At 39.2% G+C, this 26,212-nt stretch overlaps 1 protein-coding gene across 8 annotated transcripts in view; it reads left to right on the top strand.

Annotated features, from left to right (window-relative positions):
* Positions 1-26,212, top strand: part of FAM135A (family with sequence similarity 135 member A) — a 158,558-nt gene that overhangs the window by 107,180 nt on the left and 25,166 nt on the right. For 6 of the 8 annotated variants that reach the window (XM_044924542.2, XM_025294943.3, XM_025294942.3 and 3 more), the window contains 4 exons: positions 17,093-17,166; positions 18,489-18,643; positions 18,861-21,219; positions 24,397-24,563. In XM_044924542.2, coding sequence (XP_044780477.2) covers positions 17,093-17,166; positions 18,489-18,643; positions 18,861-21,219; positions 24,397-24,563 — 2,755 coding nt within the window. The remainder of the gene's footprint in view (positions 1-17,092; positions 17,167-18,488; positions 18,644-18,860; positions 21,220-24,396; positions 24,564-26,212) is intronic. The other 2 variants (XM_025294945.3, XM_025294944.3) reach the window with 1 other exon arrangement.

Genomic DNA, 26,212 nt, shown 5'->3' with positions numbered 1-26,212 from the left:
TGAGAAGAAGATACAACAATTATAAATATATATGCACCCAACATAGGAGTACCTCAATATGTAAGGCAAATACTAAAAAATATAAACAGAGAAATCAACAGTAACAGAATAATAGTGGGGGACTTTAATATCCCACTTTCTCTAGACAGAAAATTAATAAGGTGCACGGACCTTAAATGACAGTTTAGATCAGTTGGATTTAATTGATATTTATAGAGCATTTCACCCAAAAGTGGCAGACTTTACATTCTTCTCAAGTGCACATGGAACACTCTCCAGGATTGACCATATGCTGGGCCACAAGGCAAGTCGCTGTAAATTTAAGAAAATCGAAATTATATCATTTTTTCTGTCACAAAGCTCTGCGATTAGAAATAAATCACAAGAAAATACTTTAAAAAACATAAATACTTGGCAGCTAAACAATATGCTACTCAGAAACCATTGGATCACTGAAAAACTCAAAGAGGAAATTAAAAAAAAAAAAAAAACTTAGAGACAAATGAAAAGGAAAGCACAACGGTCCAAAACTTATGGGATGCAGCAAAAGCAGTTTTAAGTGGAAAGTTTATGGCAATATACAGTTAGCTCAAGAAACAAGAAAAACCTCAAACAACCTAACCTTATACCTAAAACAATTAGAGAAAGAAGAAAAAACAAACCTATGATTAACAGAAGGAAATCATAAAAATCAGAGCAGAAATGAATGAAATAGAGACAAAGAAAAATCTCAAAGATCAATGAAACTAAAAGCTTATTCTTTGAAAAGATAAGCAAAATTGATAAACCTTTAGCCAGAAACCAAGAGAAAAAAAAAGGGAGGATTCAAATCAATTAAATTAGAAATGAAAAAGGAGAAGTTACAACTGACTCCATAGAAATACCAAGGATCATAAGAGACTACTATCAACAATTGTATGCCAGTGAAATGGACAACCTAGAAGAAATGCACAAGTTTTCAGAAAGGTACAGTCTCCTTAAACTGAACCAAGATGAAATAGAAAACATGAACAGACCAGTCACAAGCACTGAAATTGAAACTGTTATTAAAAACCTCCCAACAAACAAAAGTCCAGGCCCTGACGGCTTCACAGGCAAATTTTATCAAATGTTTAGAGAAGAGCTAACACCTCTCCTTCTGAAACTGTTTTAAAGGAAAACTCCCCAGCTCATTTTATGAGTCCACCATCACTCTGATACCAAAACCAGACAAAGATACCACACACACACATTATAATCCAGTATCACTGATGAACATAGATGCAAAAATCCTCAACAAACTACTAGCAATCTGTATCCCACAATACATTGAAAAGATCTTACACTATGATCAAGTGGGATTCATCCCAGTGATGCAAGCATTTTCCAACATCCACAAATCAATCAAGGTAATATACCACATCAGCAAATTGAAGAATAAAAACCATATGATCATCTCAGTAGATGCTGAAAAAGCTTTTGATGAAATTCAGCACCCATTTATGATTAAAAAAAACTCTCCAGAAAGTGGGCATAGAGGGTACATAAATCAACATAATAAAGACCATATTCTACAAACCTACAGCTAGCATCATACTCAATAGTGAAAAACTGACAGCATTCCCTCTAAGATCAGGAATAAGACCAGGATGTCCACTCTCACCTCTTTTATTCAACATAGTTTTGGAAGTCCTAGCTATAGCAATCAGAGAAGAAAAAGTAAGGGGAATCTACATTGGAAAAGAAGAAGTTAAACTATCACTGTTTGCAGATGACATGATACTATATAGAGCCTAAAGACGCTATCAGAAAACTAATAAAACTCATCAATGAATTTGGTAAATTTGCAGGTTATAAAATTAATACACAGAAATCTGTTGCATTTCTCTACACTAACAATGAAAGATCAGAACGAGAAATTCAGGAAGCAATTCCATTTACCATTGCATCAAAAAGAATAAAATACCTGGGGATAAATCTACCTAAGGATACAAAAAACCTGTGCTCTGAAAACTGTAAGATACTGATGGAAGAAATCAAATAAGACATAAACAGATGGGAAGATACACCATATTTTTGGACTGCAAGAATCAATATTGTCAAAATGACTATAGTACCCAAGGCAATCTATAGATTCAGCACAATCCCTATCAAATTACCTATAGCATTTTTCACAGAACTAGAACAAAAAAATCTCAAAATTTGTATGGAGGCAAAAAATATCCCAAATAGCAAAAGCAAGCTTAAAAAATGGAGCTGGAGGAATCAGGCTCCCTGGCTATACTACAAAGCTACAGTCATCAAAACAGTATGGTACTGGCCCAAAACTAGAAATATAGATCAGTGGAACACAATAGAAAATGCAGAAATAACCCCATTCACCTATGGTCAATTAATTGATGACAAAGTATGTTGGAAAGACAGTCTCTTCAACAAATGGTGCTGGGAAAATTGGACAATACATATTTAAAAAATGAAGTTAGATCATTTTCTATATGTATAGAACATATACAAAGATAATCTTAAAATGGATTAAAGACCTAAATATGAGATCATACACTGTAAAACTCCTAGAGGAAAGCATAGGCAGAACACTCTCTGGCATAAATCACAGCAGTATCTTTTTCAATCCATTCCCCAGAATAATGGGAATAAAAACAAATGGGACCTACTTAAACTCAAAAGCTTTTTCACAGCAAAGGAAACAATAAACAAAATGAAAAGACAACCCATAGATTGGGAGAAAATATTTGCAATGGATGTGACTGAGATAATCACGATGGTGTGATCGCTCACCTAGAGCCAGACATCCTGAAATGTGAAGTCAAGTGGGCCTTAGGAAGCATCACTATGAACAAAGCTAGTGGAGGTGATGGAATTCCAGTGGGGCTATTTCAAATCCTGAAAAATGATGCTGTGAAAGTGTTGCACTCAATATGCCAGCAAGTATGGAAAACTCAGCAGTGGCCACAGGACTGGAAAAGGTCAGTTTTCATTCCAATCCCAAAGAAAGGCAATGCCAAAGAATGTTCAAACTACCACACAATTGCATGCATCTCACACACTAGTAAAGTGATGCTCAAAATTCTCCAAGCCAGGCTTCAGCAATACATGAACCATGAACTTCCAGATGTTCAAGCTGGTTTTAGAAAAGACAGAGGAACCAGAGATCAAATTGCCAACATCCGCTGGATCATCAAAAAAGCAAGAGAGTTCCAGGAAAACATCTATTTCTGCTTTATTGACTATGCCAAAGCCTTTGACTGTGTGGGTCACAATAAACTGTGGGAAATTCTGAAAGAGATGGGAATACCAGACCACCTGACCTGCCTTTTAAGAAACCTGTATGCAGGTCAGGAAGCAACAGTTAGAACTGGACATGGAACAACAGACTGGTTCCAAATAGGAAAAGGAGTACATCAAGGCTGTATATTGTCACCCTGCTTATTTAACTTCTATGCAGAGTACATCATGAGAAACTCTGGGCTGGAAGAAGCACAAGCTGGAATCAAGATTGCCAGGAGAAATATCAATAACCTCAGATATGCAGATGACACCACCCTTATGGCAGAAAGTGAAGAAGAACTAAAGAGCCTCTTGATGAAAGTGAAAGTGGAGAGTGAAGAAGTTGGCTTAAAGCTCAACATTCAGAAAACGAAGATCATGGCATCTGGTCCCATCACTTCATGTCAAATAGATGGGGAAACAGTGGAAACAGTGTCAGACTTTATTTTTCTGGGCTCCAAAATCACTGCAGATGGTGATTGCAGCCATGAAATTAAAAGACGCTTACTCCTTGGAAGGAAAGTTATGACCAACCTAGACAACATATTCAAAAGCAGAGGCATTACTTTGCCAACAAAGATCTGTCTAGTCAAGGCTATGGTTTTTCCAGTGGTCATGTATGGATATGAGAGTTGGATTGTGAAGAAAGCTGAGCACCGAAGAATTGATGCTTTTGAACTGTGGTGTTGGAGAAGACTCTTGAGAGTCCCTTGGACTGCAAGGAGATCCAACCAGTCCATTCTAAAGGACATCACTCCTGGGTGTTCATTGGAAGGACTGATGCTGAAGCTGAAACTCCAGTACTTTGGCCACCTCATGCAAAGAGCTGACTCATTGGAAAAGACTCTGATGCTGGGAAGGATTGGGGGCAGGAGAAGAACGGAACGACAGAGGATGAGATGGCTGGATGGCCTTACCAACTCAATGGACATGAGTTTGGGTGTACTCCGGGCGTTGGTAATGGACAGGGAGGCCTGCCATGCTGCAGTTCATGGGGTCGCAAAGAGTTGGACATTACTGAGCGACTGAACTGAACTGAACTGATAAGGGATTAACTCCAGATTTACAAACAGTTTGTGATGCTTAACAGCATCAAAACCAACAGAACACTCAAAAAATGGACAGAAGACCTGAATAGATATTTCTCCAAAGAAGACATACAGATGGCCAGCAGACTCATGAAGAGATGCTCAACACTGCTGGTTATTAAGGAAATGCAAATCAAAGTTGCAGTGAGATACCACCTCACACTGGTCAGAATGACTATCATCAAAAACTGACAAAAAACTAAATGCTGGGGAGGGCATGGAGAGTAGGGAACCCTCTTACACTGTTGGTGGGAATGTAAATTGGTATAGCCACTATGGAGAACAGTATGAAGTTTCCTTAAAAAACTAAATATAGAGCTACTATTGGAAAAGACTCTGATGCTGGGAGGGATTGGGGGCAGGAGGAGAAGGGGACGACAGAGGATGAGATGGCTGGTTGGCATCACCAACTCAATGGACGTGAGTTTGAGTGAATTCCAGGAGATGGTGATGGACGGGGACGCCTGGCGTGCTGCGATTTCATGGGGTTGCAAAGAGTCGGACACGACTGAGCGACTGAACTGAACTGAACTGAAATATAGAGCTACCATATGACCCTGCAGTCTCACTCCTGCTCAGCATGTATCAGGAGGAAAACATGATTTGAAATGATATATGCACCCCAGTGTTCATTGCAGCCCTGTTTACAATAGCCAAGACATGGAAGCAACCTAGATGTCCATCAGCAGATGAATGGATAAGATAGCTGTGGTACATCTAGCCAATGGACTATTACTCAGCTGTAAAAAGAACACATTTGAATCGGTTCTAATGAGGTGGACAAAACTGGAGCCTATTATGCAGAGTGAAGTGTTTTCAGAAAGAAAAACACCAATACAGTATATTAATGCATATATATTAATGCATATATATGGAATTTAGAAAGATGGTAACTGTGACCCTATATGTGAGACAGCAAAAGAAACACAGATACAAAGAACAGACTTTTGAACTCTGTGGGAGAATGCAAGGGTGGGATGATTTGAGGGAATAGCTTTGAAACCTGTATATTATCATATGTGAAATAGATCATCAGTCCAAGTTCAATGCATGAAACGGCACTTAGGGCCGGTGCTCTGGGATGACCCTGAGGGATGGGATGGGGAGGGAGGTGGGAGGGGGGTTCAGGATGTGGGACACGTACACCCATGGCTGATTCATGTCAATGTATGGCAAAACCCACCACAATATTGCAAAGTAATTAGCCTCCAATTAAAATAAATAAATTAATTTTTTTAATTAATTTTTTTAAATTTTATTTTATTTTTAAACTTTACAGTATTGTATTAGTTTTGCCAAATACCAAAATGAATCCGCCACAGGTATACATGTGTTCCCCATCCTGAACCCTCTTCCCTCCTCCCTCCCCATACCCTCCCTCTGGGTCGTCCCAGTGCACCAGCCCCAAGCATCCAGTATCACGCATCAAACCTGGACTGGCGACTCGTTTCATACATGATATTATACATGTTTCAATGCCATTCTCCCAAATCTCCCCACCCTCTCCCTGTCCCACAGAGTCCATAAGATTGATCTATACATCAGTGTCTCTTCTGCTGTCTCGTACACAGGGTTATTGTTACCATCTTTCTAAATTCCGTATATATGCGTTAGTATACTGTATTGGTGTTTTTCTTTCTGGCTTACTTCGCTCTGTATAATAGGCTCCAGTTTCATCCACCTCATTAGAACTGATTTAAATGTATTCTTTTTAATGGCTGAGTAATACTCCATTGTGTATATGTACCACAGCTTTCTTATCCATTCATCTGCTGATGGACATCTAGGTTGCTTCCATGTCCTGGCTATTATAAACAGTGCTGCGATGAACATTGGGGTACACGTGTCTCTTTCCCTTCTGGTTTCCTCGGTGTGTATGCCCAGCAGTGGGATTGCTCGATCATAAGGCAGTTCTATTTCCAGTTTTTTAAGGAATCTCCACACTGTTCTCCACAGTGGCTGTACTAGTTTGCATTCCCACCAACAGTGTAAGAGGGTTCCCTTTTCTCCACACCCTCTCCAGCATTTATTGCTTGTAGACTTTTGGATCACAGCCATTCTGACTGGCGTGAAATGGTACCTCATAGTGGTTTTGATTTGCATTTCTCTGATAATGAGTGATGTTGAGCATCTTTTCATGTGTTTGTTAGCCATCTGTATGTCTTCTTTGGAGAAATGTCTATTTAGTTCTTTGGCCCATTTTTTGATTGGGTCATTTATTTTTCTGGAGTTGAGCTGTAGGAGTTGCTTGTATATTTTTGAGATTAGTTGTTTGTCAGTTGCTTCATTTGCTATTATTTTCTCCCATTCTGAAGGCTGCCTTTTCACCTTGCTAATAGTTTCCTTTGTCATGCAGAAGCTTTTAAGTTTAATTAGGTCCCATTTGTTTATTTTTGCTTTTATTTCCAATATTCTGGAAGGTGGGTCATAGAGGGTCCTGGTGTGATGTATGTCGGAGAGTGTTTTGCCTATGTTCTCCTCTAGGAGTTTTATAGTTTCTGGTCTTAGGTTTATATCTTTAATCCATTTTGAGTTTATTTTTGTGTATGGTGTTAGAAAGTGTTCTAGTTTCATTCTTTTACAAGTGGTTGACCAGTTTTCCCAGCACCACTTGTTAAAGAGATTGTCTTTAATCCATTGTATATTCTTGCCTCCTTTGTCAAAGATAAGGTGTCCATATGTGCTTGGATTTATCTCTGGGCTTTCTGTTTTGTCCCATTGATCTATATTTCTGTCTTTGTGCCAGTACCATACTGTCTTGATAACTGTGGCTTTGTAGTAGAGCCTGAAGCCAGGTAGGTTGATTCCTCCAGTTCCATTCTTCTTTCTCAAGATAGCTTTGGCGATTCGAGGTTTTTTGTATTTCCATACAAATTGTGAAATTATTTGTTCTAGCTCTGTGAAGAATACCGTTGGTAGCTTGATAGGGATTGCATTGAATCTATAGATTGCTTTGGGTAGTATACTCATTTTCACTATATTGATTCTTCCGATCCATGAACATAGTATATTTCTCCATCTATTAGTGTCCTCTTTGATTTCTTTCACCAGTGTTTTATAGTTTTCTATATATAGGTCTTTAGTTTCTTTAGGTAGATATATTCCTAAGTATTTTATTCTTTCCGTTGCAATGGTGAATGGAATTGTTTCCTTAATTTCTCTTTCTGTTTTCTCATTATTAGTGTATAGGAATGCAAGGGATTTCTGTGTGTTGATTTTATATCTTGCAACTTTACTATAATCATTGATTAGTTCTGGTAGTTTTCTGGTGGAGTCTTTAGGGTTTTCTATGTAGAGGATCATGTCATCTGCAAATAGAGTTTAAGATGTGGTATGTATATACAATGGAGTATTATTCCATTAAAAAGAACAAAATAAGGCCATTTGCAGCAACATGGGTGGACCTAGCAGTGTCATACTGAGTGAAGTAAGTCAGACAGAGAAGGATAGTTATCATATGGCATCCCTTATATGTGGAATCTAGAAATAAATGATACAAATGAACTTACTTACAAAACAGAGACTCACAGATTTAGAAAACGAATTTATGGTTGCCTGGGGGAAGGGAGTTAGGGAGTTTGGAAGGTCATGAACACACTGCTATATTTAAAATGGGTAACCAACAAGGATCTATTGAATAGCACATGGAAATCTACTCAACATTATATGCCAGTCTGGTTGGGAGGGGGATTTGGGGGAGAATGGATACATGTGTATAGATGGCTGATTCCCTTCTCTGTTCACCTGAAACTGCTGCTGCTGCTAAGTCGCTTGAGTTGTGTCCAACTCTGTGCGACCCCATAGACGGCAGCCCACCAGGCTCCACCGTCCCTGGGATTCTCCAGGCAAGAACACTGGAGTGGGTTGCCATTTCCTTCTCCCAGTGCATGAAAGTAAAGTGTGAAAGTGAAGTTGCTCAGTCGTGTCTGACTCTTTGCGACTCCATGGACTGCCGTCTTCCAGGCTCCTCCGTCCATGGGATTTTCCAGACAAGAGTACTGGAGTACAGTGCCATTGCCTTCTCCAACCTGAAACTGCTACAACATTGTTAATTGGCTATACTATACCCAATACAAAATAAAAAGTATAGTCTGAAAAAAAATAATGCTGGAATTTCAGTTTAAGTAAAATCTACAGATCAATTTAGACAGAATTTTCCCCTTAATTATATTGAGCCAATCTGTGAACATGGCCTGGCTCCCCGTTTACTTAGGTCTTTAATTTCTCTTAGAAGTGTTTTGTAGTTTTCAGTCTCTTTTATTTATTTATAACCTTTTTATGCAATTATATTATGTGATGTTGTTATAAATGGTCTTTTAATTTCATTTTTTTAGAGGTTGTTACTAGAGTGTAAAAGTACAATTGATTTTTGCTCATTGATTTTATATCCTATGACCCTGATAAACTTATAGGTATAGTATATTATAAATCTAACTTGGGTCATGTTGATTCATAGGGTTGTTTAATCAACATTCTGGGTGGCCATTTTTTTCGTTTCTGCTTTGCTATTTTAAAGACATACCGTTATCATCTGTCCACCATACTCTGTGATAATAAATCAGTCATTGATATCAGGGTTCCCAACCCCTGGGCCGCTGACAGGGCCGCACAGCAACAGGTGAGAGGCAAGTGAGTGAGCAGCGCTGCTTCTGTGTTTACATCTCCCCATCGCTCACATTACCACTTGAGTTCCACCTCCCGTCAGGTCAGCAGTGGCATTAGATTCTCATAGGAGCATGAACCCTACTGTAAAACTATGCCTGCAAGGGATCTAGAGTGTGCTCCCCATATGGGAATCACCTGAAAACTACCACTACCACCCCCTTCCATGGAAAAATTGTCTTCCGCTAAACCTGTCCCTCCCTACCACCCAAAAGGTTGGGAACACTGATTTACATTGTTGTTTTCCTCCAGCTGCTGTTAGGATCTTCTCTTTATCTTTGTTTTTTAGCTATTTAATTCTGATGTGCCCTGTATTTTCCTAATTTATCTTCCTTAGGATTTGCTTTAATTCTCAGATCTGCAGTGTGATATTTTTATCAAAATTTTAGCCATAACTATAGATTTTTTTATGCCCCAGTTTTTCCCTCTGCTCTCTCTCTGGCACTCTCATATCACTTGTTACACTTTTGATATTTTGAGGTCTTTAGTTTTTTTCTCTATGTTGTTTGGAGTGAATAATTTTTGTTATTCTATCTTTAAATTCACTAACTCATTTCTGTAGTGTCTGATCTGGTCTAAATCTTATCTAGTAAAATTTTCATTTCTGATATTATATTCTTACTTCCAAAATTTCCCCTTGGTATTTTTTTTAATGGTTTCATTTTTCTGCTGAGGTTCCTCATCTCTTCCTTCATTAAGATCAGCTGCTCTCAGTCATTTGGTAGTGTATAATTATTGCCTAAAAGTACTTGCCTGGACTTCTGGTTTCTGATCTGGTTTGTAAGAGACTTGGACTTCATCACTTCCTTTCTACCAACAAGAAAAGAGCTGAACAAACCAAATGTCAACACATCTTTTTATATCCATTTGAGAATTGAGGCTGCATGATAAACTTCTGCCCATCTCACCTGAACTGGAAGGAGAGATAGCCAATTACAGAGAATCACATCTTGCTAAAGCAGAAACGTATCAATGAACAGAAGTCACCAGGAGCCAGTACCAGGGGAGCAAAATTTACACTGTAATTGACAAATTTCTGGGGGCTCAGTTTGGACAAGTTTGAGTTAGTAACTCCAGAGGGCCCAGTCTTAGGGGATACCCACACTTCTATGAGTTTTAGCTTGAGGAATCCTACCAGATTCGCATAATGATGATTAGAGAAATCCCCTCATGCAGGGAGAGGTGGAAATAGTCATTTGTAGATACATTCAGAGCATTCTATCCTTCTTAATGACCTTCCTCCTCAGAAGCTCTTTCTGGAGCCCATCTGACCTGGAGGACCCAATTCCAGCCCTCTCTAGCCATTCACTTGGGGAAGGAAAATTCCCAACTTAAATTATCAGAGAATTGCAAATTAAAACAATGAGATACCATACACACCTGTAAGAATGACTAAAATCAATAACACTGACAACACCAAATATTGATAAGGATGGGGACCCAACAGGAATTCTCATTCATGGAAGATGGCTTGGCAATTTCATACAAATCCAAACATACTCTTACATTACAATCCAGATATCATGCTTTTTTATTTTTTTCCCAAATTAATTGAAAGTTAGGTCTATGCAAAAACCTGCACATATATTATAGCAGCTTTTTTCATAATTGCCAAAACTTGAACTAAACTGTCCTTCATCAGGTGAATGAATAAATCTTTGTTTATCCATATAATGGAACTTTTTTCAGTAATAAAAAGAAATGAGCTATCAAACCATGAAAAGACATAGAAAAACCTTAATAATTTATTTTTGCTAAATGAAGCTAATCTGAAGAGAGTTACCTACTATATGATTCCAACTGTATGATATTCTGGAAAAGGAAAAACTAAATAAATGATCAGTAGTTGCCAGGGGCTCGGGGGAATTGGGAGAGAGTCGGGTGGGTGGAGCACGAGAGATCTTTAGGACAGTGGAACTGTTGTCTATGATGTTGTGATGGTAGGTATTTGTCTTTATACATTTGTCAAAGCCCATACCATGCACAATACCAAGGGTGAACCTTAATGAAGTGATGAACTTTAGTTGTTGATGATGTGTCAACATTGGTTCATCAGTTATAACAAATGCATCAAATTATTGGAGAAGGAAATGGCAACCCACTCCAGTATTCTTGCCTGGGAGACCCCATGGACAGAAGAGCCTGGCAGGCTACAATCCATGGAGTCGCAAAAGAGTGGGACACAACTTAATGACTGACCAACAACATCAAATTATAACAAATACAAGATGCAAATAATAGGAAAAACCTGGGGGCTTGGTGTATAATTGGAATTTTCTATACTCTCTGATCAATTTTTCTCTAAAACTGCTCTTAAAAAAACTTTAGTTTTAATTTTTTTTTTTTTAATTCTTGTTTGCTATTTCTAGCACCTGGGTTATCAACAAACTGCTTGTATCTCTTGATTGTAAGGTACATTTTCCCACTTCTTTGCATATCCAGTGGGTGTTCTTCAGGTCTGGAAGCAGTTGCTCCATGTATTTTGTCAGGTTTTGTAAGTTGTTTTCAGTAGAGTCAATCCAATACCAGTTTCTCTGTCCTGGCCTCAGTGAAGTTAAATAGTGCTTTACAACTTTGGCTGTGTATTAGAGTCATCTTGGGAACTTTAAAAATTATCAGTGCTAAATGGGGCCCAGACATGGGTAGAATTTTTTAAGTTCTCCAATTGATTAACAGGTTTGGGTGGTAGTGGTGGTTTAGTCACCAAGTCGTGTGGACTGTAGCCCGCCATACTCTTCTTTCATGGGATTTCCCAGGCAAGAATACTAGAATAGGTTGCCATTTCCTTCTCCAGGGGATCTTCCTGACTCAGGGATCAAACGTGTGTCTCCTGCTTGGCAGGCAGATTCTTTACCACTGTATCACCTGAGAACGGTGTTAGGCCTTTCCCTAAATAAGAGGATTCTGCTAGGGGGAGTGGGAACTGAAATCTAGCCTGTCTTCCCTCGAGGCAGGTTGTATCTACCTATGAAAAGAGTACCTTTTTGTTTTGGTTCCTGTTTGTTTTCCTTTTCCATTATGGTTTATCACAGGATATTGAATATTGTTCCCTGTGCCATACAGTAGGCCCTTGTTGTTTATCTGGTCTGTGTTTAATAGTTTGCCACTGTGAATCCCAGACTCCCAATTCTTCCCTCTTCCTGTCCTCCTCCTCCTTGACAGCCACAAGTCTGTTCTCTGTGAGTCTGTTTCACAGATAAGTTCATTTGTGTCATATTTTAGATTCCACATATAAGTGATATCATAGGGTATTTGTCTTTCTCTGTGACTTACTCCACTTAGTGTGATAATCTCTAGGTGCATCCGTGTTTCTGCAAGTGGCATTATTTCATTCTTTTCTATGGCTGAGTAATATTCCATTGTCGGTACACAGACACACACATACACATACGTAAATGTTCAGTCACTCAGTTGTGTCCCACTCTTTGCGACCCAATGGACTGCAGCATGCTAGGCTTACCTGACCTTCACCATCTCCCAGAGCTTGCTCAGACTCATGTCCATTAAGTCAGTGATGCCATCCAACCATTCCATTCTCTGTCACTCTCTTCTGCCTTCAGTCTTTCCCAGCATCAGCGTCTTTTTCAATGAGTCGACTGTTCTAATCAGGTGGCCAGAGTAATGGAGCTTCAGCTTCAGCATCAGTCCTTCCAATGAAATTCAGGGTTGATTTTCTTTAGGATTGACTGGTTTTATCTCCTTGTTGTCCAGGAGACTCTCAAGAGTCTTCTCCAGCACTGCAATTTGAAAGCATCAATTCTGTGGACTCAGCCATTTTTATGGTCCAGCTCTCACAACTGTATGTGACTACTGGAAAGACCATAGCCTTGACTATACAGACTTTTATCAGCAAAGTGATGTCTTTATTTTTAACACGCTGTCTAGGTTTGTTATAGCTTTCTTGCCAAGGAGCAGCTGTCTTCTGATTTCATGGCTGCAGTCACCATCCACAGTGATTTTAGAGCCCAAGAAGAGGAAATCTGTCATTGCTTCCACCTTTCCCCTTCTAATTTGCTGTGAAGTGATGGGACCGGATGCCATGATCTTAGTTTTTTTAATGTTTAGTTTTAAGCTGGCTTTTCACTGTCCTCCTTCACCCTCATCAAGAGTTTCTTTAGTTCCTCTTCTCTTTCTGTCATTAGAGTGATATCATCCACATATCTGAGGTTGTTGGTATTTCTCCCGGCAATCTTGATTCCGGCTTGTACCTCATCCAGCCCACCATGTCTCATGATGCACTCTGTGTATAAGCTAAATAAACAGAGTGATAGTAAACAGCCTTGTCATACTCCTTTCTCAATCCTGAAGCAGTTGGTTGTTCCATACAAAGTTCTCACTGTTGCTTCTTGACCAGCATACAGGTTTTTCAGGAGACAGGTATAATGTGGTCTGGTATTTCCATCTCTTTGACACAGTTTGTTATGATCCACACACTCAGAGGCTTTAGTGTAGTCAGTGAAACAGAGGTAGATTTTTTCCTGGAATTCTCTTGCTTTCTCTGTGATCCAGCAAATGTTGATAATTTGATCTCTGGTTCCCCTGCCTTTTCTAAACCCAGTTTGGACATCTGGAAGTTCTTAGTTCATGTAATGCTGAAGCCTAGCATGCAGGATTTTGAGCATAACCTTACTAGCATGGGATATGAGTCCAATTGTCTGGTGGTTTGAACATTCTTTAGTACTGCCCTTCTTGCTAATTGGGATGAGGATTGACCTTTTCCAGTTTTGCGGCCACTGCTGGGTTTTCCAAATTTGCTGACATATTGAGTGCAGCACTCTGATAGCATCATCTTTTAGGATTTTAAATAGCTCTGCTGGAATTCCATCACCTCCACTAACTTTATTGACAGTTAGTGCTTCCTAAGCAGTACTTCCTAAGGTCCACTTGACTTTATACTCCAGAATGTCTAGCTCTAGGTGAATGACCACACCATCATGGTTATCCAGATCATTGAGATATTTTTTTGTACAGTTCTTCTGGGTATTTCTTGGTCTGTGTTTCTGTCCTTTATTGTGCCCATCTTTGGATGAAATGTTCCTTTGATATTTCCAATTTTCTTAAAGAGATCTCTAGTCTTTCCCTTTCTGGTGTTTTCCTCCATTTGTTTGCATTGTTCATAGAAGGCTTTCTTGTCTCTCCTTGCTATTCTCTGGAACTATGCTTTTAGTTGGGTGTACATTTTCCTTTCTGCCTTGCTTTTCACTTATCTTTCTTCAGCTATTTGTAAAGCCTCCTCAGACAACCACTTGGCCTTCTTGCTTTTCTTTTTCTTTGGGGTGGTTTTGTTTGCTGCCTCCTGTACAATATTACGGACCTCTATCCATAGTTCTTCAGGCACTCTGTTTACTAGATGTAGTCCCTTGAGTCTATTCGTCACCTCCACTGTATATTCATAGGTGGTTTGATTTAAGTTGTTCCTTGCTGTCCTAGCAGTTTTCCCTGCTTTCTTTAGTTTAAGCCTGAATTTTTCTATGAGAAGCTTATGATCTGAGCCACAGTCAGCTCCAGGTCTTGTTTTTGCTAAGTGTACAGAGCTTCTCCATCTTTTGCTACAAAGAATGTAGTCAATCTGATTTTCCCATTGACTATTCGGTGATGTCCATGTATAAATCATCTCTTGTGTTGTTGAAAAAGAGTATTTGCTATGACCAGTGCATTCTCTTGGGAGAATTCTGTTAGCCTTTGCCTGCTTCATTTTGTACTCCAAGGGGAAACTTGCCTGTTACTCCAGGTATCTCTTAACTTCCTACTTTTGCATTCCAATCCCCTATGATAAATGCTGTGCTGTGCTTAGTCACTCAGTCGTGTCCAACTCTTTGCAATCCCTGTGATGAATAGGACATCTTTAAGCAACATATTAGGATGAACACAGATAAAAGAAACATTTAATTCTGTAAACACTAAAACATTCATTTTTAACCCTTGAAGGCTATTTTTTTTTAACTTCCTGGTTAAATTTTGAATAGTTGATGTTTCCAAATGAGTGGATTCTTTAAAATTAGGGTATATACTCAAAACTGGTTTTACAATTATGTATGCGTGCTAAGTCACTTTAGTCGTGTCCGACTCTTTGTGACCCCATGGACTGTAGCCCACCAGGCTCCTCTGCCCATGGGATTCTCCAGGCAAGAATACTGAAGTGGGTTGCCATGCCCTCCTCCAGAGGATCTTCCTGACCCAGGGATCAAACCTGCATCTCTAATGTCTCCCATGTTGGTAGGTGGGTTCTTGACCACTAGGGCCACCTGGGACGCCCCACAACTATGTATACCAGAGTATTAATATCTGTTACTCATATCCTGAGTTTGAATTTGTAAATTTAACATTTTTTCTATGACTGCCTTTTGCCCAGAACTAAGCTGTGTTGCCATCAGGTGGCAGTGATGCCTTAGTCATGGCCTCAGTATGGTCACCAGCTTTATTCATCATGTGTTGCCACTGCATGAAAATCAGGGCAGGAGAAAGTTTAGACCAGAACTTCCATCTGGGCTCAGAGAGGAAAGGAAAGACAAGACTTGCTGGTAATAGGGAGTCTTAATGCAGAAGGGAAGAGCTCAGTGGTTGGAACACAAGACAACACTTTTTCTTGAGCCCTTATTTGAATCCCAGGTGTATCACGGGCCAGCTCTGTTGTCTTGGCCAAGTAATTAACTTCTTTCTGCCTGTTTTCTCAGTTGTTAAATGAAAATATATTCACTTCATAGGGTTTTCATATGGTTTAAATCAAAGAATAAAAAAGTAAAGTGCTTAGCATGGAGCTTATGAGGGTGGCTGCTGTCCAGAAATGATTGCTCTTATCATAGGAATCTGAGAAGGCAGGCCGAGCTGCAGCCACAGATCACTTCAGGCTGGATTTCTTCACACTTTAGAGCCCTCAGGAAAACCTCTCTGACAGACAGGCAAATGGTTTTCCTTATCTCTCCACTAGTGTTGGAGAGCAAGAAGAGGCAGTTGCAGCATTTGAAGGTGAAGACACAGTTATGTCCTTCCTTCACAGATGCCTCATGCCTCCCCTTGTCCCTCTGAAGATCCTGTCTCACCAACTCAGGGAGATAGGCTGAGGAAATCAGAAACTCAACTGGCTGTATCTTGATGACGAATAAAACACTTCTCCAATTCATTGTGTATTTAAAACCAAAGAACCTCTAGTCTTCTTTCCCTTTAGAAAAAAGTTTCAATGTAATGTAATTCCTGGCTATAATCTGATTTCTCTCTCCTCCACATACCCTTCAAACAAAATATATTTTCCATGCCCTTACTGGTGCTTCAATTGCTGTCCGTAGCTGACAAAGCCTTTGAATAATTAGAAATGAAAAGGTCAAAATACGAATATGATGGAAGAAATATTCAACTAGATTTGACCAGTATTTACAAAGCACTTGCTTTTATAACATACCAAGATATATTTTAGGCAGATAGCAAAGATCATCCTAAACACAGCTCCTACTCTAAAGAATATCACACATTAAGAGGGGAGACAATTCACATAAACAATTATTTTAAGGAAAAATGTGGTGAATGCTACAATGGTAATTGTCATAGCTTATATTTGCATATACCTTCCAGTTTAAAAAAGAAATATCAAACATGTAATTATGCTTACTCTTCACAATAACTCCGTATGTAGACTAAGTATTAAGTGTAATTGAAAGCAAGTCATCAAGGCTCCCAAGGTGAAATGCCTGAGGTCGCAGTGTCAGTGAGTCCGTCCATCAGCTCACCTGACGTGTCCTGGGCTGCCTGGCACACAGCATGAAGCAGGAGCTAGGCGGTCCTACCATTTTTTCATGTGCTGCGCACTCTTCTTGGTGTGGGAGACAGAATCCCCATCTTCAAGGAGGATGAATGGTGAATCCATAATGTAAGCTGAAGTTTCTTACTCTGCATTCTGTTCTTTCTTTTAACTCATGCAGTAAGTACCAACATACAGAGGTTTGGCAACACTGAGGAGAGAGGTTAATCTTCATGGGGGTGGTTATGGGGGCCCTTGCGGAGGGTGTTTTTCTTCCTACCTCCTAAAACCTCATTGACTTGTTAAATGCACCGTGTTATTCATACTCCCTTTTGGAATTTTTCAGGTGCGCAGGTTTTCTGAGGCCTTCTTTTGTTTTGAACATCCAAGAGAAGCTGCCATTGCATACCAGGAACTTCAGTGAGTAGCACAAATCCAAAGTTTAAATGATTTTGTTTCCTTTTATATAAGATATCATCTCAGAATTTATCATGGCAGAATGTACAATATTTACAGCAAAAGAAATGAGAATTTGAAATTCAGAAATCTCCTGTTTAATCAGATGTGTTTAATCTTGTGAATTGCTTTATGAAAGACCCCTGCCTTCCGTAAAGGATCACATTGCACTATTATCCCATCCCACACATGAGATCTACCCACCCTTAGGAGTCCCACAAGGCCCTGGTTCCAGCCTTCCATTTGGTCATCTTGTTGTATCTTTATTTTCACACGTCAGAATCTCTTACATTTACGATTTTGTATTGCAGGTTCTCAAAAGTAGTCTGGCACTTTTGAGACTGGCAAAAGACTGGCACTTCTTGCCGTTATGTAAAAGATGTATAATTCAAATATCCAGATTAGATGCCTTCTTTTTTCCCTACTGAGTATTTTTAGATCTGGTTTTCTTTGGCTTTAAAGAATATTTTGAGGACATTATGCCGAGTGAAAAGAAGTGAGACATAAAAGAATAAATTATATATGTTTATATGAAGTTCTGGAACACATAAAACTAAAGTGAAGTAAAAGTCAGGACAGTGGTTGTCTTGGTGTTGACTTGGCCTGAGAGTTTGCCTGGGATGACATTAGAATACTCTCTAGACAGGTGTAAATGTTCTGATTCTGTGTCCACTTACCAGAACCATACAGCTAAGGTGTATTTGTTTCAGTGCCTGTGAACTGTACCTGAAAAGAGAACTGTAAATAATCATAGGGTGTGTGAGTGGAGACAAAGCAAGAGGGAAAATGCTCATTGTTGAAGCTGACGGGATTATTTTGCTATTCTGTGTACTTTGATTTGTTTAGGAAATTTTTCATAAGAAAAAGTATTTAAAAAAAACTTTTATATTAGAAAAGTATATACCTTTTTAAAAATAGCTGTTGTGTTTATCAGTATGTGTTAAGTAAGCAGTAGGAATGGAACACTTTTTTTCAACATTATCGTCAAATCATTAGTAGGCATTTGAGCTTTTGGTCTTTCTCTTCTATGCTATTCTCAGCTAATTAGGAAGTGCATATATTAAGTACAGATAAATCACTTTGAAATAACATTTGTCAGTAAACCATAATTTTTGTAAGTCAATAATTTTCATTGTAGCAGTTTTTATCTCTGAGCAAGGAACTCCTTTGTCAGGAGCTTGTGTCTTGAGTGGTGGGGAGCACATGACTGATGGTGCCTGGGGGACTATGAGGTGGAACTGGTGTGATTATCTCGGTTGCAGTCTGACGTGAGACATGTTTTTCAGTGCTCAGAGTCATCTCCAGATGTGCACCGCTATCAAAAACACTTCCTTCTGCAGCTCTCTCCCACCCCTGCCTATTGAATGTAGTGAATTAGATGGAGATCTCAATTCGTTACCTATTATCTTTGAAGATAGGTATTTAGATTCAGTTACTGAAGGTAAGTGTAATCTAACTATAATATGTAAGCTATGTGTCATTGGCAGTATATTATACCTACTATACATAAAGCCATTCCTTAATGTAGGACTTTTTCCCCCCTCCAGTTTTATTTATTTTTGAGGATATTAGAAAGTTATAGTCAGAAAAAGTAGTCTTAATCATATAAGTTCTTACACCTTGTCTTAAATCTGAATTTCTTTTTCTTTGGATAAAAGACTTAGATGCACCCTGGATGGGAATTCAGAGTCTTCAGAGATCAGAGTCCAGTAGAATGGATAAATGTGAGACTGAAGAAAGCACTCTAGCTGGACTTTCCAGCCCAGAGTTGAAAATCAGACCTGCTGGGACCTCCAGTTTTTGGTCTACAGAAGGTGAAAAGCAGCTAACAAAGTCTCTGAAAGGAAAGAATGAAGAATCAAATAAATCCAAGGTTAAGGTTACTAAGCTCATGAAAACAATGAAACCTGAAAACACAAAAAAATTAATAAAACAGAACTCTAAGGATTTGGTGGTTTTGGTAGGCTACAAATGCTTGAAAAGTACAGCATCAAATGATCTCTTTAAAAGCTTTGAAGGCAACCCTACACATAGTCAGAAGGAAGGTCTGGACCCCACAATATATGGATATAATTTTGATCCAAAGACCTACATCAGACAGACAAGTCAAAAGGAAGCTAGCTATTTGCCAGCTAATACAGAAAGAACTGAACAAAAGTCTCCAGACATTGAAAATATGCAACCAGACCTGTTTGATCCTTTGAACTCTGGCAGCCTAAATCTTTGTGCAAATTTGTCCATTTCAGGTAAACTTGGTATCTCCCAGGATGATAGTGAAATTGCACAAGTGGAACACAGTGTGGCATCCAGAAGCTCATCAGACGATTGCCATGATCGTCAGTCTGCCCCCACTTCAGGAGTTAGGACAATTGAAGTTAAGCCATGTAATAAAGACTGTTTCAGTGGAGAGAAAGTAACTGTTAAAATAGGACCTTGGACAGAGCTTCAACAAGATGAAATATTTGTGGATAATTTACAACTGCCCAACTTTGAGTCCTTAGACTCTAATGGTAAATCTAAACCTATGGAAATAACACTTGAAAAGGAAGCTTTGCAGGAAGCTAAGTGTCATTCTGTCGGGGAATCGTTAGCTAAGTTAAGAAATAATCAACCTGCTTCTACAAGAGAATACCACCTTGTAGTGAGTGGAGACACCATTAAGTTACCAGACATTAGTGCCACGTGTGCCTCATCTCGGTTCTCAGACTCAGGTGTGGAAAGTGAGCCAAGCTCTGTTGCAGCACATCCAAACCCTGACATAGTCTTTGAAACTGTACCAGGGCAAGGTCTTTTCATCAGTGAAAGGTTATTTCCTCAGCTTTTGATGAAGCCTGACTGTAATGTAAAGTTTTCACTAGGCAGTCACTGTACTGAGAGTACAAGTGCTTTCAGTGAGATCCAGTCGTCCTTAACTTCCATAAATTCTCTGCCTTCTGATGACGAGCTGTCACCTGATGAAAATCCTAAGAAATCTGCTGTATCTGAATGCCACCTAAGTGATAGCAAAACTGTGTTAAATCTAGGAACAACTGATATGCCAAAATGTGACGATAGGAAAAAGTCAAGTATTATTTTGCAGCAGCAGAGTGTCATATTTTCAGGGCATTCGGACAATGAAACTATAGAAATACATTCCTTAAATTCAAGCACTAAAGACCCTTTACAATTTGTTTTTTCAGATGAAGATACTTCTAGTGATGTGAAAAGTAGTTGCAGCTCCAAACCTAACTTGGACACTGTGTGTAAAGACTCCCAGAGTCCTGATAAATCCAGTGACTCTGTAGGAACCACAGTTCCGTTAAGTTCAGAACTGGCTTGTTCAGGCACCCCTTGTGTCGTTTCAGGTTCCGTTTCCACCAGGGCAGATAGCAGTGAAGATAGAACTGTGAAAAGAAAAAACAGTGATGCATTAAATCCCAAACAAATGTGTTCAGAAGCCCCTGCAGTTACAGATGAAACTTACCTGGGTACAGGTGATGCTTTTTCAGCCAGTCCTGATATGGTAAAGCAAGGGCTTGTGGAAAATTATTTTGGCTGTCAAAGCAGTACGGATGTTTCTGACACATGGGCTGTTAGCTACAGCCATTCAGTTAACCCTCAGAAAGAAACTTCTGGGAAAGAAATGAGTAGTCCTCAGCGGGATCAGGGTAAAGATGAGGAAGAGGAAGAGCAGGATCAACAAATGGTTCAAAACGGGTATTATGAGGAGGCAGATTACTCCTCTCTGGAGGCCGCGGGAGATGCTCACTGTGCAGACGGAGCTGACCTGGGAGGAGAAAGACTTGCCAAGTCTGAAAGACTGGCCGGCGACTATCTGAGCGATGGCATAACCATGCCTACTGTCTGTACTTCTGGCTGTCTGTCCTTCCCGTCTGCACCACGAGAGTCCCCTTGTGGCGTTAAGTACTCTTCTAAGAGTAAATGTGACGCTGTTACCAAGCAGCCGAGCAGCGCCTCCCACAGCTGCACCTCATCGCTGTCCTGGTACGAAAACTCGCCAAAGCCTCAGATCCAAGCGTAAGTAGTGGAGCACGACAGCATGAGCTGCCAGAGAGGGAACATGTGTGTATCTTTCTCTGGAAACATGCATATTTCACGTTCTCTGACTTCTGTAATACAGAAAGTATTTATTTGATTAGCTGTCCAGAATGGAGAAGTGAACTCAGTATGCTGCCTGAGACAGACCTGTAGGTTCCTGTATGATTGTCCTCTTCTATTGGCTACACATCCCTGATATAACTTTTTCATCAGTAGTTGTGTGGTAAAAGTGTGGAATAGTTGAGCTTAAAACCCTTTTTTCCCCATCATTTCTCCCGCATTTACTCCCAGATAGAAGTTAGGTTTTATAAGGACATCTAGCAATTAAGGACAATATTAGATAATTACTAGAAACTTCCTCAGCCTACCAGACTCAGATTGCCTCAGCTAAGTCAGTGGTTCCAGAATTGAGATTTAATGGTCCAGTTAAAAAAAAATCCAGAAAAATTTGAAGATGGCATAGATTTACTAGTATGGCACAGTTGTCTACCACCTTAATCCAGATGGAATTATAATCCCTAGAGTAAAATGTCTGGGTTTGGCTACTGTAGGTTTTTAAGTTCCCAGATTATTCTTATCTGTGCACATAAGTGAGATCCATGGTGCCTACAGCTAGTGAACCCACTGAGATGAGAATTTATTGTTATTCAGTCACTCAGCCGTGTCCAACTCTTTGTGACCACACAGACTACACCACGCCAGGTTTCCCTGTCCTTGATCTTCCAGAGTTTGCTCAAACTCACGTCCATTGAGTTGGCGATGCCATCCAACCATCTCATCCTCTGTCGTCCCATTCTCTTGCCTTCAATCTTTTCCAGCTTCAGGTTATTTTCCAGTGAGTTGGCTCTTTGCATCAGGTGGCCTCAATATCGGAGCTTCAGCTTCAACATTAGTCCTCCAAGGAATATTCAGGGTTGATTTCCTTTAGGATTGATTGATTTCACCTCTTGCAAGGGACTCAAGAATCTTCTCCAGCACTACAGTTGGAAAGCATCAATTCTTCAGTGCTCAGCCTTCTTTATGGTCCAATTCTCACAGCCATATATGACTTTACAGACCTTAGTCGGCAAAGTGATGTCTTTGCTTCTTAATATTGCTGTCTAGATTTGTCATAGTTTTTCTTCCAAGGAGCAAGCATCTTTTAATTTCATGGCTGCAGTCACCATCTGCAGTGATTTTGGAGCCCAATGAAATAAAGTCTGTCACAGTTTTCATTGTTTCCCCATCTGTTTGCCTTGAAGTGATGGGACTGGAAGCCATGATCTTAGTTTTTTGTTTTTTGGGTTTTTTTTTGTTTGTTTGTTTTTTTACTTATAAGATATTAGTTTATTTTTTTTTAATTTTATTTTATTTTTAAACTTTACATAATTGTATTAGTTTTGCCATATATCAAAATGAATCCGCCACAGGTATACATGTGTTATGGACTCTGTGGGAGAGGGAGAGGGTGGGAAGATTTGGGAGAATGGCATTGAAACATGTAAAATATCATGTATGAAACGAGTTGCCAGTCCAGGTTTGATGCACAATACTGGATGCTTGGGGCTGGTGCACTGGGAGGAGGGATCTTAGTTTTTTGAATGTTGAGTTTTAAGCCAGTTTTTTCACTCTCTTTCATCTTCATCAAGAGGCTTTTTAGTTCCTCTTCACTTTCTGCTGTAAGGGTGATGTCGTCTGCATATCTGAGGATATTGATATTTCTCCCACCAATCTTGATTCCAGCTTGTGCTTCATCCAGCCCGGCATTGTGCATGTTGTACTCTGCATAGAAGCTAAATAAGCAGGGTGACAATATATAGCCTTGACATACTCCATTCCCAGTTTTGAACCAGGTTGAGAAGCGCCTACTGAAGAATTATAATGTGCTAGGAGGGGGCTTCCCTGGTAGCTCAGCAGTAAAGAAGCCACCTACCAATGCAGGAGACACAGGTTCAATCCTTGGGTCTGGAAGATCCCCTGGAGAAGGAAATGCAAACCACTCCAGTATTCTTCCCTGAGAAATCTCATGGACAGAGGAGCCTGGCGGGCTGTAGTCCATGGACATGCAAAGAATTGGACACAAAGTGACTAAACAATGACAGTTGTGCTAGGAAGTTGGAGGAAGTTGTTCCACCTCCTGGCAGCTCAGTCTCTTCCTGAACCAAACATGAAAGCAGTATTCTTCACCCAGTGTGTCCCCCTCAGTTTAGTGTTCAGCAGCTTACTTGAGTTTTACTTTCATCAGCCCAAATCATATAATATTAAAATAGTTCATAATTTTTCATGTTCTCAATCCCCAAGTTGAATATATATGTTTGTGCCAATTTTATTTAATCACATCCCCCCTTAGTTCTATTCCTTCTTACTGATATTTTTAGAGAAAAATACAAATAACTTAATCTACTAAATATAATACCTGCCGTTCTCACCAGTACACTGTGTAGAATAGTGCCTTTTTTTCCATTTATGTAAGATTAAAAAGGAGCAAGGGACTTCCCAGGTAGCTCAGCTGGTAAAGAATCTGCCTGCAATACAGGAAACCCTGGTCCAAAACTTGGGTCGGGAAGTTCCCCTGAAGGAGGACATGGCAACCCACTCCACTATTCTTGCCTGGAGAGTCCTCATAGACAGAGGAGTCTGGCTGGCTACAGTCCATAGGGTCGCAAAGAGTCGGACATGACTGAGTGACTAAGCACATACAGCACAAAAAGGATCAAGGAGGGTAAGATTTGGTCACAGGATCAGCATCAGACTGTTAGTCTTTGCAGTACTTCTCCCAGCTTTTCTCTGCATAGAATATAAAGTTCTGTAAAAAGCATAACTCCATTCCTAATATTTTCTAGTGGATTTCAAATTTAAAAGAATATTTTGAAGTGATGTCAGGGTGTAATTACTTATTGTATTTGATCAGAGTATGTACTAAAAAACAGGGATTGAACCCAGGTCTCTTGCATTGCAGGCAGATTATCAGCTGAGCCACCAGGGAAGCCCTAGTAAAGAAAATCACTGTCTAATTTCTAAATCATTTAGGTGATCACACATATTTCAGTATTTTAAAATCAAATATTTCTGGGTTTCCTTTTCTGTAGTTCTCTAAATTCAGCAGATTATCTTTTTGGTTCTAAAAACTGAATGTAATACTTAGTAAAGAATATCTTTTATAACTTTTTGCTTTAGCTTCCTTCAGGCAAAAGATGAATTGAAGCAACTTAAACTCCCCGGGTTCATGTACAGCGATGTTCCTCTGCTGGCATCCTCAGTCCCTTATTTTTGCGTGGAGGAGGAGGAGGAGGACCATTGTGAAAATGGAGTGCATCTCATTGTCTGTGTGCACGGCCTAGACGGTGTGTAACATCTGTGGATATAACCCGTACCAACTCAGTATCTTCTTTTCCTAGTAGATCTCATTTAGTTTTAATCATTGACCTGAAGAAAGATTTCTAAATTGCTGATATTAATTATTATCTTAAATACATTCTAAAACAGATATGTTTGATTTTGCTAAGTATAATATTAGATTTTTTTTTAAAGAAAATTTTCCTTGGAATTGATATCCACATGCTGACATTTTGCTTATATTAACTTGGGGTTTTTCTGTCTGCTCTCTTACTGTTATGTTCATCAGCTGTCACTCGTGGCAATCATTTTGTATCCCTTTGGTTGTCTTTCTGCTTCTGTCTAGCTTGATGCTTTAAACTTTATGGATAAGAGAAATCAATACCTAAGAATAAAAGATTCACTGATTAATTAGGGTATAATTTAAATTCTTTAATACCTGTTCTTATTTGCTCTAATTTTATAACAACTATTTTGGTTACTCAGCAGCCTATTTTTCTTGGTTAGGAACTGCGTTAGAAGATACCAGATATCTCTAGACTAGCAGAGTCAAGTCAAGTCAAGTGAAGTCGCTTAGTCGTGTCCAACTCTTTGCGACCTCATGGGCTGTAGCCTGCCAGGCTCCTCTGTCCATGGGATTTTGCAGGCAAGAATACTGGAGTGGGCTGTGTTATAATGTGATTCTGTAATAACAAAGTAACAAAAGATTTTATGGATTATAAAAATGCTAAAGAAAAGTCTCCCAGTCGTGTCTGATTTTTTGCGACTCTGTAGACTTCTGCCAGGCTCCTCTGTCCATGGGATTCTCCAGGCCAGAATACTGGAGTGGGTTGCCATTTCCTTCTCCAGGGGATCTTCCCAACACAGGGGTCCAACTCCGGTCTCCCTCACTGCAGGTAGACTCTTTACCGTCTGAGCCACCACAGGTCTAAACTAGTAAATTATCATTAAATTGGATGTTTTTAATTAAAAAAAAAAACTGCAACCCAAGAAATAAAATACCTCAAATACTAACCTGTTTCCTTCCCCTAATAAAATTTTCAAAGAATTATCCTCCAAGAAAAGTTTCTTGGCTTAATAGAATCTCTGATAAAGTCCTCTTTGAAATTTCCAAGAAACACTATCCCATGTTATAGAAATTGGTCCAGAATAAGACACTCCAAAGAAAAGTGGAGCAATCTAACATAAATATACTTAATAAGACTCAAATAACGTTGTAGAAAAATGAATTCGTTAATTGATTAAATGTCTCCCAAAACCCTCCAGCAAATGAATCAATATATTTAAGTAGCTACAGCAAATAGAATTTAGTTCCCAGAATGCAAAGATAGGTAAATATAAAGAAATTTATTAATAAAATATACTATATTAGTAAATCAAGTAATATAAAATTCAATATTCATTTCCAGTTATGACAAGTAAGCATCAAACTTTAAGCCTTAAATAGCACTAGTCTAATTCATTAATGTAATTAAGCATATATACTTACAGTTCATGGAAAACATATACCTAGTAGTGAGATGCTAGAGGCATTTCTTTTAAAAATCAGGAATAAAACAGTTAATTCTGTCTGTTCGTGACATAGCTAAAAAGAGGGATAAAGTAAAAATTCAGCAGTTGATAATGATATGTATATATTCCTGAGTAAGCCAAAAGA

Source organism: Bubalus bubalis, chromosome 10, assembly GCF_019923935.1.
Source record: "Bubalus bubalis isolate 160015118507 breed Murrah chromosome 10, NDDB_SH_1, whole genome shotgun sequence".
Lineage (NCBI taxonomy): Eukaryota > Metazoa > Chordata > Mammalia > Artiodactyla > Bovidae > Bubalus > Bubalus bubalis.
Note: the sequence above shows the minus strand (reverse complement) of the source record. Positions and strands in the feature narration are given on the sequence as shown.